Genomic DNA, 14,303 nt, shown 5'->3' with positions numbered 1-14,303 from the left:
ATCATCACCACAACCGTCACCATCATCATCAACATCACCAAAGTCAGTATTAAGACCCTGACCCAAAGGTCCATGCTTCCTAAACACTGTGTCTGTCTGATCACATAGCAAAGTGACTTTGAAAGGCAAGGCAAGTTACACTGTACACTGTCCATGGAACTCTCAACTCATTCTTCAGTCTTTACAAAGCAGGCACAACCATGTAAAGCTCTGTGTGGTGAAGACGCTACCTAACTAATCAAAGTCAGCATAGTTTCCACTGGGAAGACAGAGTGCTAAGTACACGCTCCCGAATCTGCCTGGTTTTGATGCCGTAGATGATGGGATTCAGCATGGGAGGGGCCAACATGCAGACGTTGGCCAATAGGATGTGGGTGTGGAGAGGAACGTGGTGGCCAAACCTCTGGGTAATTATGGTAAAAATGCCAGGCAGGTAAAACATGGAAATGACACCAAGGTGGGATCCACATGTGCCCAGAGCCTTTTGCCGGGCTCCTCTGGAGGGGAGGCGGAAGACCGCATAAAGAATGAGACTGTAGGAAACTAAGATGAGCATAGCATCAAGCACTACCGTGGAGAGGAGGACAGACAAGCCGTACCAAACATTGACGCGGATATCAGCACAAGCAAACTTAGCAACAGCCATGTGCTCGCAGTAGGTGTGCGGTAGCACATTGCTGTGGCAGAAAGGCAGGCGTTTCACCAGGAACACATCTGGGAGTATCACACAGAAGCTTCTCAGGACCACAGCCAAGCCAATCCTAAGAATCACCACACGACTAAGTACTGTGCTGTAGTGCAGTGGGTCACAGATGGCCACGTAGCGGTCAAACGCCATGGCCAGCAGAATTCCTGATTCAGCGATGAAGGTGGCGTGGATGAAGAAGATTTGCGTGACACAGCCATCCAGGGAAATGGTTCCAGTGTGAAACCAGAATATGGCCAGAGCTTTGGGCACAGTGGTGGTAGACAGGATGAGGTCAGCCACAGCCAGCATGCAGAGGAAGAGGTACATGGGCTCATGGAGACTGCGCTCCGTGATGATGACAAAGATGAGGATGCTGTTTCCAAACAACGCCACCAGGTAGGAAAGGAAGAAGGGGAAAGAGATCCACAAGTGTTGGTCTTCCAGGCCGGGGATGCCCCGCAGAATAAAGAGTGAGTGGCTGGTTCCTGTGTAGTTAAAAGATGCCATGCCCAGGCCAGGTCATTTATACATTGGAGTATAGGATGTGGCAGTCACTTCCCTCTTCTGAAAAAGCTGAATGGGGTGGAGGAGGAGAAAACAGGACATTTTCACTGGATACAAGAGCAAAATGCATTCTGATCAGGAATGGTGGCAACCCCATAACAGGTCTCTTGGTGAGGCGACGTGGACGACAACCCGCCATTCTGTTTACTATATAGACCACAGTAAGTTGCTTCCCTGCCCTGGGTTTCTCTAATCATTCGACTCTGAAGGAAGGATGGGGTAGATCATCTGTAAGACAGACCAGGCCACCCTGCATGGCCTCAGGGCTTAGCTGGGCATCGTTCTAAGGAGGTAACAAGCTACCGATAGCAAATTGCAGTTCCCACAAAGTATCACTTCCAAAAGAAAAGTAGTAACTGAGTTGCCTATCAGTTTAACTGGCGCACTGAGCAGCAGCTTTGCTCAAGGGATGGATATTTGAGGAACAGACAAAATAAAGGACAATACGGATGTACAAATTATAAGCAATGCGTAAGAAAAAGCCTAACATGCAACGCTTTGGACAGAGTTCAGAAAACGCTTCCTGGAAGGGCTTCCCGGCCTTAATTAAAGAATAATTGTGAGCTTGCCAAGTAAAGAAGCGTGATAAGAGGAGAACACAAGCAACATTAAAGACGTCCCAAAGGGCTCGAGGTTGAGAGGAAGATACAGCAAAGGGGTCAGGTAGAAGATCACTGTGAGGAGTGAGGGAGGAGGCAGTCACTGAGGGGCTGGCATACTGCTCCAAGGCCTTAGAATTTATAATGAAGTCGTGGGAGCCGCTGAAGAATCTTTACTGGGAAAATAAAAGGAGGCTGTAAGGACAGGAACACTAAAAGTGCTTTTGAAAATGGAACAGGAATGGCTTGTGCACATCACACATTGCTACTTGAGACTCCACGTTTGACTTCAGGCATCTATAATGGCCCATGGCGATGCACACAAGAGCAATCAGACTTGTTTCCCATTTATACATCGTCATTATTATCACCATCACTAGCTTAGCCTCTCTTCTTGCAAATACAGCTCCCTCTCTCAATTTTTTTTTTCACTGTGATGTTAGAAATCAAACCCAGGACCTTGTGCACGTTAGGCACGTGCCCTAATACTGAGCTACAGCCTGGCAATGTCCGATTTGCTCTTGTTTTTTGAGAATTACGGGTGGTCGTGCTGGTGCTTGTGGCGGTGGTAGAACCAAGTCTTGTCACATGTTAGGCAGGTACTTGACCCTTGAGCTAAGTGCCCAGCCTCCCAACATTCCAACAGATGTCTCCTACAGAGGGATTTTTATCATTTTGTAGTCAAGCACTGCTGCTCATCTAAGCTCCCTGTCTCCTGCCTTCTTTGAGAGTCAAGAATTCTACCCCTGAAGCATCAGTTCCCACCCTGCCCAGCACCATCCTCTTTGGCACACTGACATGAACCTTCTTTTCCCTCCCTACGATCGTTTACACTTCCTGAGTTTGAACTGACGGACAGGTTAGGGAACCGTGGATAAGCGTGCATCCTAAGTGCCTCTCTCTTGCAGGGTTGTGTCAGACGCGCAGAGAGGAGAGGAGTGGACAAAGATCAGCTAAGGCTGGCTGTGCTCAGGGCTTTGTGTCTCAGTCACCAAAGCCTAAGGTAACGGTGGTAACATCTCTACTTTGCCGACAGGAGAACAAACAGAGCAAAGGTCACCAGGTTGTCCAAATCGTAGGCTGAAATCTAGATTCCCCAGAGCAGACTTGAATCAATTCCTGTCTGTCCTACTCCACCCTGCCTCAATTTAATCAGATAAATTGCAGACTCCTTGTTCAAGGAGGAGGCTACTGTTAAAGCCTCCCCCCCCCCCCACCTTCCCCTCCCTTGGTACCTACAAGTTCTTTCATATCCAGCCATCTTTTCCCTCTCACTCCTCTGCAGGGCTGAACCTTCCATTTGAGGACTGGACCCCAAGCCTCTCTACCTCGCCGCGTTAATCCAGCATTCTAGTGATGTCAAGTTCTCCCTCTCTGGCGACTGATCCAGCTGTGTCCATATGGTCAAATGTCTCATCTCCCTTCCATTTCACAAAAGCAAGGATAGTCTTCGCCAGCCCTCTGACCTCCCTCCTCCCTCCCTCCTCACTTTCACACATTGCCATCTTCCTGAAACTCAAAAGCTACACTGCGTCTCACTCACCAGAATCATCTCCTGCTTTTTACAATTGCCAACACTAATGTCCCGTTCCGTTTATTTTTATCTGTAGTCTCCAATCACTTACACTTCCTAATTTTATAATAGTAGTCATTAAATGCCTGAATAATAAATGTTTTGTTGTTGTTGTTGTTGTTGTTGTTGTTGTTGTTGTTGTTTCTAATCCTCACACCAAATCTATGAAATTGAAACTAGCACAAATTTGTACAAGAAACTGACAGGTAAAGAAACAATTTGTTCAAGCAATCTATTAGTAGTCAGGCTAATATCCAAGTTTAGATAGCATCAAGCTTCCTTCAATTTTAAAAGAACTTTATTGGGCCAGCAAGGTGACTGACTCCGTGTATAAAAGCTGCCAGTTGCCAAGCCTAATGATGACATGACTTCAGTCCCTAGACCTCACAGAGAGGGAAGACAGAACTGACTCCCACAAGTCATCCTTTGACCTCTACATGCATGCCATGGCATGTGCATAACTACACACACACTCACAGCAAATAAAAAAAGTGCCATGCATCGAAAATATGTCCTACTCTCATTCCCTTTTGATGGTCACCCAACCCATCTTTTTGGGGGCTTCCATCCCACTCCCCACCAATTCCAGCTATGCTACAACTTCAGAGATGTGTCTGACAATGTGGTGATACAGGAAATAATGTAAACATTAGATTCAGACCTTCCTGTGTCCAATTCCTTCTCTACCAGCTGCGCTCTCTCTCTCGCTCTCTCTCTCTCTCTCTTTCTCTCTCTCTCTCTCTCTCTCTCTCTCTCTCTCTCTCTCTCTCTCTCTCTCTCTCCACATCCCTTTTTATAGTCACCATCATATGTATTCACCCACAAAAGTCCTGATCAAAATGTTCACACCAATAGTCCTTCACAATGACACTATACAAGCACAGTTAAACTTCCCCAGACTTATGTGTGAAAATTTTCCAGATCGTCATTGACCATATCAAGCTCACACTCACATACATCGTAAGTTACCTGTGTGATGACTTACATGAGTCGTATGAGCATCCCCACCCTGCATTCTGGCTTTTCTCTGGTGAGTGAGTTTCCTCTGGGAGCTGAGGGTCAGAGAGAGAACTCCCTTACTCCTGCCTCCAGCCTCACTGTCCTCTTGCATTTACCAGAAAAGAGGCCTCTCAAAACAGGCAACTCATTGGGCAAAATGCCTTCTTCTTCAGTTCCATTTTTTGAACTTCAGGAGCTTGAATCAGAGATCCAAAATGTAAGTGCTGGGAAGGTTGAGAGTTCAAGGCCAGCTTGGGTGACATAGCCAGGGCTTATCTTAAAACAAATAACAAAAATCAAAACTGAAAATGCTGACTGGAAAGTTATTCCAGGGGACACCAAACTGCAGGCTTGGGCTAAGTCCTGCCCACCTTCTGTCCTTAAAAAGTAAAGTTATTCTGAACATAGCCTTTTGATTCACTTATATACTATCTACCTCATTTTCATTAAATCGCCCTATTTGTTTACTAAAAGGACCATGAGTGAGAAATGCAATGTGTAGTCACAAGCTACATCAAAATCATAAAACCAAAGGCACTCTCTTCCCCCCACCCCCCCCCCACACTGCATAAGAATGTGATAAATAACTCTCCACCCATACCCAGGCAAGAAATGCTAATTAAACTCAGTGGGTCACACACAAAAGGAAGGCATGAAAGTAGAAAGGGGCTTACAAAGAAGAGCTTCAGGGGAGAAAGGAGATGGGAGCAAAGATTCGGGGTGGAAATAGCTAACATTCGTTATTTAAATGTGTGAAAGTACCAAGCAGTCATTTTAATTGTCTTTAAAATGTAGTTCATCTTACTTGTTTGTGGCAGCTTTTTGTAGGGTAGAATTTATTAATTCATATCGGAAACCAGAACTATAGTTCCAGGCCCTCACAAGACAAATCTCCAAGCCCACTGCTCTAGGATAAGCCTGTGCAAGTTATGCAACTTATTATTCATTCAGACTTCAGAGGGGATTGGAGTTCTCCAGAGTCACAAGATAAATGAGTGTAGAGGTCAAAAAGCGCTTGCCTCATTTCTCGCTCTACTCATGTTCCCACTAAGCCCCAAAATGTCTGCAGGAACAGCAGGGCTGTCCTCTGACTGCTACCGCACAGATCATCCCAAACGCACACCAAGTGATGGAGGCAGGCCTGATCACTTCACTTCCCCGCCTCCTTAACCATCACACTCACTCACACTTTCATAGTTCATGCCCATGGGCAAGGGCACCACAGAAGCACCAGGCTTTGATGATTAATACCAACACGCATCTCTCTCCTCATCACACAGTGTCCATGACAACTGTCAGCCTTCACCTGGAGTCATGCTCCATCTTTATCCCAGAGTGGCCACATAGCAGAAGACTCTACCATGGCCAGTGTACCACTGTGTGGGAAGAACTTCAGAACAAATTATTCTTTCTGTGAAGATCCCTGGGGACGGACCATGAGATAATCCAAGTGACTTTCTTCTCCCCTAGGATCTCCTGTACAGCAGGGATGTAACTATAAAGCCATTAACTCTTTCATGACATGGAAGCTGGAAGCACATAGTGAAAAGCACACATGAGGGATGCCATGAGGTTGCATGAGATAATTTGGTGGGGAAGGCAAAGGTCAGAGGACAGGAATTTGGCTAGAAGCCTTGTGGAGGGTCCCAAACTTCATTCCTCGTGATCCTCTTAGACCCTGACTTATAAAAGGCAAGGAAACACATTGAAATCTTGTCAGTCTTTTCAAACATTTGTTTGTTTGTTTGTTTGTTTGTTTCACCCACTCAACCAACGTTGACTTAGTGCTATGTTTATGGTATCATAACAAAATGTCAAAAAGTCAAGCCCATGTGTATTTACATTGCTGTGTTGTTCTTAAACAAAATCCCAAATGTTCAATTATACCAATAAAGACTCAGAAGTCGGATGCTGTGGTGAAAGCCTACTAACTCAGAGAGGCAGAGAAAGCACCCAGCTGACCTTCCTCCTCAGCTGACATCCCGGAAGGAAAAAGCCCCTTCTCCTTCCCCACCCTGTCTTAAAACACCCTTCAAACTGAATGTCCCTTTTACTTCCTGTGCGTCTCTCTATTTGTCCTCCAGACTTCCTCTCACTCTCTACGGGGTTTTTCCTGTGTTCACCTCCTTGCTTGCTCTGTTTCTTGACCTATGATTGATTTTATGTAATCCTGTTTACAGAAATCTCTTTGATTAAAGTTGTGTGCTAGGTTTGAGCCACACACCGCAACTACCTGTTTACAATAAACAGAAAGTTGTGTTTTTTTTAATTTTTGGATTTTTTTAATGTAATAACTTTACAGCCTGATACCAGTGCCCTTCCCCCATCTCCACTCAGTCATGCCCTCACTAAACCCCTCCCCCAGCCTCCCCTCTACTTCTTTTCAGAGAAGGGGCCCCCTAAATGGTACCAAATCACCCTGGTACCTCAAGTCCCAGCTGGACTAAGCGCATCTTCTCCTGCTGAGACCAGATAAGGCATCCCAGCTAGGGAAAAGGGATCCAAAGGCAGAGGACAAAGTCAGAGACAGCCCCTACACCCATTGTTAGGGAACCCACATGATAACTAAGCTATACATCTGTTGCATATGTGTATGGGGTATAGGCCCAGCCATGCAAGCTCTTTGGTTGATGGCTTCAGTCTCTGTGAGCCGCCATGGGACGAGGTTAGTTTACTCTGTAGGTCTTCTTGTGGTGTCCTTGACCCCTCTGAATCCCTCAATCCTTCCTCCCATTCTTCCACAAAACTTCCTGACCTTGGACTATTGTTTGCCTGTGGGTCTCAACATCTGTTTTCATCAGCTACTGGATGAAGTGTCTCAGAAGACAGTTATGCTAGGCTCATGTCTGCAAGCACAGCAGAGTGTCATGAATAGTGTTAGGCGTTGGCTCTCTCCATGAGGTTGGTCTCAAGTTGGGTCAGCCACTGGATTGCCATTCCCTCAATATCTCTTCTCTCTTTATCCCTGCATTTCTGGTGGACAGGACAAAGTTTGGGTCAAAGGTTTTATGAGTAGGTTGGTGTCCCCCTCCCTCCACTGGAAGTCCCACCTGGCTAGAGGGGGTGGTAATTTCAGGCTCTGTATATCCCAGTGCTAGGGGTCTCAGGTAGGGTCACCCATATAGACTCCCAGGAGCCTCCCCTATGCTAGAGATGCTCCCACACCTATTTCCATTCCCCCAAGTCCTCCCCTCCCTTACCCTTCTCTCCCATCACCTGATCCTAACCCATCACCTTCCCCTCCCCTTTTCCCACACAGATGTCTATTTCACTTCCTCTCTTGAGTAGGATTCAGGATCCTTCCCCTTGGGTCCTCTTTGGCTTCTTTTTTTGTTTGTTTGTTTGTTTTTCAAGACAGGGTTTCTCTGTGTGGCCTTGGCTGTCCTGGACTCACTTTGTAGACCAGGCTGGCCTGGAACTTGAAATTAATCCATGTAACGATAATTAGTCCACCAACCAGTCCAGCTGGTCAGTTATTGGGGGATCGAGGGGGGTCGCAACCTGTACATAAAGACATGGGCGGGAGAGAGACAGTAGCTCAAGCGAACAATTGCTTGTCAAGAGCTCGTTTATTAAAGGTAAGGGCAGGCTTTTTAAAACCTGCTTTAGTGAGGGCGGGGGTACGCAAGGAGAGTAGTGGAAAAGTACAAAATCTTCTGGGTTGAGCCCCGGGAACATTAGCAAGGGGAGGGGTCTTTCAGGTGAGACAAAGCAGGATGTCTCTGTGAATATCTTAGGATCAGATCGCTGTCTTCTCAGGACTAAGCCGGATGCCTTGCATACCTAATGAGTGGCCCAGCAGGATGTTGGCTGCAAATACTGAATGGGTGGGAGTCGGCCTCAGGCCTTTTGGTCCCTGGCATATTCATCCCTTTTGTTTACTTTGGCCTGAGGGAGACCTTACAGCCCAGCGAATGACCTTTAGGAGGTCACCAGTCATTGTTACAGGATGGCGGTATATTTAAGAATCACTAATGTCCAATGTTTCAGGACAACAGTTATTCTGGACCGGCCAAATTCCCAAGGAGAGGGGGCCTCGCGATGGCCTGAGCCTGCTAGAGGATCGATGCTCAATCTTACCACGCCTATGGTCTGTCCTCCCACCAAGGACCGACCGACGTCTGATAACCGAGACTTATTCGATCGCTCCGTCTCTGACTTACCAGGCACTATCGCGGGTCAGGTCAAGGTGGGCTCAGGCCAAAAGATATAGGGGAGGGCTTGCACAGGTTTACCAAAGGCACCGAGGGCACAACCAGGCTCACCATCCAGCATTCTGCATCCTCGGGAACTGCAAAGGCCGCCCATAGGAACTGCAAAGGCCGCCCGTAGTTAACCGACTGAGGCGTAGGTGAAATCTCCTGGATGGAAATAGAAGTCTCATTTGAGTCCTCAGTCTCCAGGCTGCGGTAGTGAACCTGGATATTCTTGGTGGCAGCTTCAACCTGACTTTTAACAAACCCTGTAAGACGGTTTAAAGTCCATGGGCCAAAGGATAATAGAAGGAGAACACCAACGAGGGGCCCGAGCAGGGTGGGGAGAAGAGTAGTAAGCCAGGGGGAGGCAAGGTTAGGGTGGGGGAAATTCCCCCTTTCAGAAAATTTAAAAATGAGTCGGGGTCATGAATAGTAAAACGGGGAAGAAGAATAACAAGGACACACCAGTCTTTGGAGGAAAGGAAGGTAGGGGCATAGACGATCGAGGTTAAACCAGAGGAACAAGCAAAATGGGTGTTATTTGGCGCGAGAATGTAGGGGAGGGAGAGGTCGGGAATGACAGTCTGGGCGCGAACGTCGCTGAGGGGAAGAGGTTGGGGGAGGGAGCATATGGGGACCCAGGAGGCAAGTACCTATGCCGGAAACAGGCTGGAGGGTAATGCGATTGTCGGGAGCTAAGCCGGTGAGGGTGGGGTAACATTAGTAAAGAGCAAGGTGGAAAGAAGAGCAATACCCTCGTAAAAGGGCGGGGAGGGGGAGAAACACATCCAACATTCAGGAAATGACAAGGAGGAGTCATTCATTTTTTTTTTTTTTTTTTTTTTTTTTTAAGGCCCATATGGAGGCATTTGTCAACTGGGGAATGACATCAGCCGAAATGGGGGGGGGGGCCCAGGGGGAGGGTAGGTCGGAAGGGAGGGGGTGGGAGGGGAGGGAGGCATGGGGGTGGCGGGTTTAGGCGGGGGGGGGGGGGGGGCGGGTCAGGAGCAGGAACGGGAACAGGATGATGGAAAATATGATTAGGCCCAACCACTGCAGCGCCTTTACTGGGTACCTTCTTTCAGGAGGTGTAACCTGAACGTAAGTTCAAAATCGTACTCTGATTTATAAACACGGAGGCCCCATTTAAATCCACGACCCGTCCAAATGGCACGTTTACCGGGCTCAGTGAAGCGAATGGTCAGGGGGTTGCACCAGCCATTGGTGACTGAACGAGCTACATTGCAAAGGTCTTTAAGGGTCCCAAGAAGAGGATGGCTTCCAGTACGTGTCGCCAGTGGTCTCACACCCCCAAAAGGCACAGTAAAAATCTTGGGCCCCACCACAGCGATGAGAGGGTCCCGGGAAAACATAGAGTCCTCCGGCCCAAGCAATCCCATCCTGGTGTAAGGTTTTGTGGAGCATGATGCGCTCCAGGTCATTACAGCAGCCGGGACTGGGACCACCAACCGAGCGAGAGAAAAAAAATGTCTTCCACGCCCCAAGAAGAGGGGCCTCCCAGGGCCAGGGCACAGAGGTCAACCTGTAAATCGAGCCACTGGGGATTAATGCCCTGAGAGGAGGAGGAACTAACAATATCTCCCGCTTGGTTAATAATGACCCAGATAAAATTATAGATTGTATAAGGCTGAGGTTGGCGCAGAAATGCGGCGAGAATCACTTCAGGGAGGCAGAGGCAAAGGAGCGACGTGGTGAGTAGCAACGTGATGCATCGGCGGTATCTTTTTTATCCTAAAAAAGAGCACAATTACATCTTTTCCTCAGGGGAGTTCCCTGGGAGAGGGGGGTTAAAAGGTTTGACTAGGCGCTCAGGTAACCAGCGCGCATTTTGTTCTTTCTGATCATAAATGCAGGCATGACCTTTGCCCCAAATAAGGACTGGGTCGGGTCCATGCCATCGGTGGGTCAGTGGATCCTTCCACAGAGCCTTGGCATAGGTGGAGGAGGTGGAGGAGTGCCAAAGGCGATCGGCCGCCGAATGGCCAAGATCATCCTTTTGTAGAAAATTTAGGATGAACAATGCATGATTGAGAAGCAGGCGAGGCCCTGCTGTAGAGGGATATAGGATTCCTTTAGAAAACTGTAACTTATTAAGCATTGCTTTAAGTGTCTGGTGGGCCCTCTCGACAATTCCTTGTCCTTGGGGATTGTAAGGTATCCCCGTAACATGTTTAATCTGCAGTTGGGCACAAAAGGATTTGAAGGCAGAGCTTGTATATCCAGGGCCGTTATCAGTCTTTAATGTATAGGGTTTGGGGGCAACAGTAAGGCAATACAAAACATGATCAATAACATCTCTAGTAGCCTCTCCAGCGTGCGGAGAGGCGCAAATAAATCCACTAAAAGTATCTATAGACACATGAATATACTTAAGTTTCTTAAAAGAGGAGAAATGAGTAACATCCATTTGCCAGACCTGTCCAGGCATGAGGCCACGAGGGTTGACTCCCGTATGTGGCTCGGGAAGAAAGGTGACACATGCCTGGCATTCTTTAACAATAGCCCGGGCTTGTTCCCGAGTGATGGAGAACATGTGGCGGAGGCTTTGGGAATTAAGGTGGTGGAGGGCGTGAGCCTCCCTGGCCATAGCAACGGAGTCGCTGGCGGATGGAACGGCCAGCCCTGAAAGCAGGGGGCGCGTGGCTGAGTCCACCTGGGCATTAAGTGTAGTCAAAGGCCCTGGCAGGGTAGAGTGAGCGCGAATATGACCAACGAAAAAAGGCTGAGAGCGCAAAAGAATAAGCTGTTGGATACGGGAGAAGAGAGGAGAGGCATTAGTAGCAGGCTTAATACGAGGAACCGTCTCGAGGAGTGGAACAGAGGATGCTACATAGGCACTATCAGTATATAGATTAAAGGGAGTATGGGGAAGCAATGTAAAGGCGTGTGCAACAGCTTCCAGCTCAACAAGCTGAGCAGAGGTATGGGGGGTTTGTTTTTGCAGGATAGCTCCGTCCACAGAAAGGGCAGCAACCCCGGTAGAGGAGCCATCAGTAAAAACCAGGGAAGCTTGGGGGAGGGGTCTGGAGCGGGTGACTCTCGGGAAGATGACAGGTTGTCGCTGCAGGAATTGAATTAGTTTATCTGGGGGATAATGATTATCTAATAGGCCGCAAAAAGAAATACAGGAGACCGCCCAATCATCTGAATTTTGAAAAAGCCACCTTATTTGTGTGGCCGAGTAAGGCGTGATAATAGAGTGAGGGTCCCTTCCGAAAAGCCTGGTGGCCGCTTCCCGCCCCTGTCGAATGAGAGACGCAACCAGAGTAGGATAGGTAGGAAGGACCTTAGTGGAGGAGGAGGGGAGATGGAGCCAAAAGAGAGGGGTCCGTTGCCAGAGCAGTCCTGTGGGGGCAAAGAGGGAAGGAAAAATTATGAGCGCGAAAGGCTGGGTAGGGTCATAATAGGAGATGGACTGGTGGAAGATGGCGTCTTCGACCTTTTGTAGGGCCACTGAAGCTTCAGCAGTGAGACTGCGTGGTGAAGAAGGGTCAGAGTTGCCTTTTAAAATATCAAAAAGGGGTTTAAGCTCTCCAGTAGTGAGCTTAAGGTAGGGGCGCAGCCAGTTTATGTCCCCCAAAAGCTGCTGGAAGTCATGAAGTGTTTTAAGGGTGTCTCGGCGGAGCTGGACCTTTTGGGTCCTGACTGAAGAGGTCCCAAGTTCATAGCCCAGAAAAAGAAAAGGGGGGTGTAGTTGTATTTTGTCTGGGGCAATTTTAAGTCCCAGATGACCCAAACTCTTAACAAGTTCCTGGGTGACGAGAGAGAGCTCAGCCGTGTTAGGGCCAGCAAGTAAGATGTCATCCATATAATGAATAATATATAAATGTGGGTACCTAAGGCGTAGCGGGTCGATGGCCTGGGCTACATATTTTTGACAAAGAGTGGGACTGTTGGCCATGCCCTGAGGAAGTACCCGCCATTGAAATCTGGGTGAGGGCCCAACATGATTAACAACAGGGAGGCTAAAGGCAAAACGTTTGGAATCGTCAGGATGTAGGGGAATGCAAAAGAAGCAATCTTTAAGGTCGAGAACAAGTTTATGAAATCCTTTAGGGATAGCTACAGGAGAGGGGAGACCAGGCTGCAGAGCTCCCATGGGCATCATGGTCTTGTTAATTTCCCTGAGGTCCTGGAGGAGTCGCCAGGCACCATTCTTTTTTTGGATGACAAAAATGGGGGTGTTCCAGGGGGAAGTAGAGGGCTCAACATGGCCTGCATCAAGTTGCTCCTGCACCAGCCTTGAGGCTGCGGCCAGTTTACGGGAAGGAAGGGGCCACTGATCGATCCAGACAGGAGAATCAGTTCTCCAAGTAATTTTATCGGCCTGGAGTGCAGGGGGAGAAGTGGCCCTTATAAAAAATTTTGTTCATATCCCAGCCCTTGGCGACTAATCCTAGGCATAGGGACAATGGGCTCGAGACGCCCCTGTCCCAGCTTGCCGAGGCCCTGGCCTGGCAAATAGCCTTGATCCAAAAGCTGATGCGTGACAGGAGAGGAGGGGCTATAGATAAAGACCCCCATCTGAGAGAGTATGTCCCGGCCCCACAGATTAACGGGTAACCCTGGGACAATGAACGGTTGCACCGTCCCTGTCTGGCCATCAGGGTCAGTCCAGCGAAGGACCTTAGAACTTTGAAGGGTATTGGTAGATATTCCGATGCCCTGAAGGTGAGTAAGGGAGGGCTGACAGGGCCAAGACGAGGGCCAAGAAGATTGGGACAGGACCGTCGAATCTGCCCCGGAATCAATGATGCCTTCAAAGGGGCGGCCATCAAGCCTTAGTGTAAGATGGGGTCTATCAGAAGTTAAGCGTTGGACCCAAAAAGCGGAGGGGGGCAGGGAGGGAGTCGGGGTGGCGGGAGGAGAGACAACAGAGTCAGCCAGGGTTAACGGAAGGGCCCAGGCCAGAATCTGACCAGGAGAGATGGAGAGAGGGCCCTGGGTAGCGGCGGCAAGGAGGAGCGTAGGAGAAGGGAGCGGGTGTTTTAAAACGAGGGGATAGATGAGTAGCCCGATAAGGGCAGAAGAGGCACGGCCGAGGACCAGGAGGGGAAGAGGGGGAGGGTTTCCAAAGAGGGCGACAGGCAAGGACAAGGTTCCATCCTCGGGCGTCAGTATTGTAGAGGTGGTGGCACGGAAGTCCAATCCTGTGGGGGAGGGCAAGGGGCCGCCGCTGGAATGGGAGGAGGTTGGGTTTGGGAGGTGGGGTAGGAGGTCTGTGGATGGAAGCGGGTCTGTAAATTGGGGGGAGCCTGTGACACCGGTCCCGACGCAGGCTGGAATTGGATAGGGTGAGGGGCCCGGGACTGGCCCCCAGAGGAGTTTCCCGAACGCGGGGGGAGAGGGTTACCCATGGCATCAACAGTGGAACGGCAGGTGTTCGCCCAATGACGACCTCTACGGCAACGAGGGCAGAGCGTAGTAGGGGGGGGCCGGGCCACAGGTCCCCGGGATCCAGTGGGTGGCGGAACGACCGGCGGCTGTCCAGCCTGTGAGGGTGGGCGGTTACGCTCATTTGGGCAGGCGCGGGCAAAATGTCCCGGTTGGCCGCACCGGTAACAGGAGGCCCCGCTAGGGAGGGCTCCGATGGCCATAATGGCCTTGGTAAACTTATCAGTTAGGGGATCAACCTCTCGGCAAAGCTGAATCATCTCATCAAG

General features: G+C 49.2%; 1 protein-coding gene across 1 annotated transcript; it reads right to left on the bottom strand.

Annotated features, from left to right (window-relative positions):
• Positions 1-244: 244 nt before the first annotated feature.
• On the bottom strand, positions 245-1,195 carry LOC311581081 (olfactory receptor 52B4-like; the record flags this gene model as incomplete). The annotated part of the gene is made up of 1 exon (XM_084753049.1): positions 245-1,195. One exon carries the CDS (start codon positions 1,193-1,195, stop codon positions 245-247), a length of 951 nt encoding a protein of 316 aa, XP_084609175.1.
• Between the last annotated feature and the right edge of the window lie 13,108 nt (positions 1,196-14,303).

The sequence above is a fragment of the Acomys minous genome, assembly GCF_964271855.1.
Source record: "Acomys minous genome assembly, chromosome: 2".
NCBI lineage: Eukaryota > Metazoa > Chordata > Mammalia > Rodentia > Muridae > Acomys > Acomys minous.
This window is presented reverse-complemented; position numbering and strand designations above follow the sequence as displayed.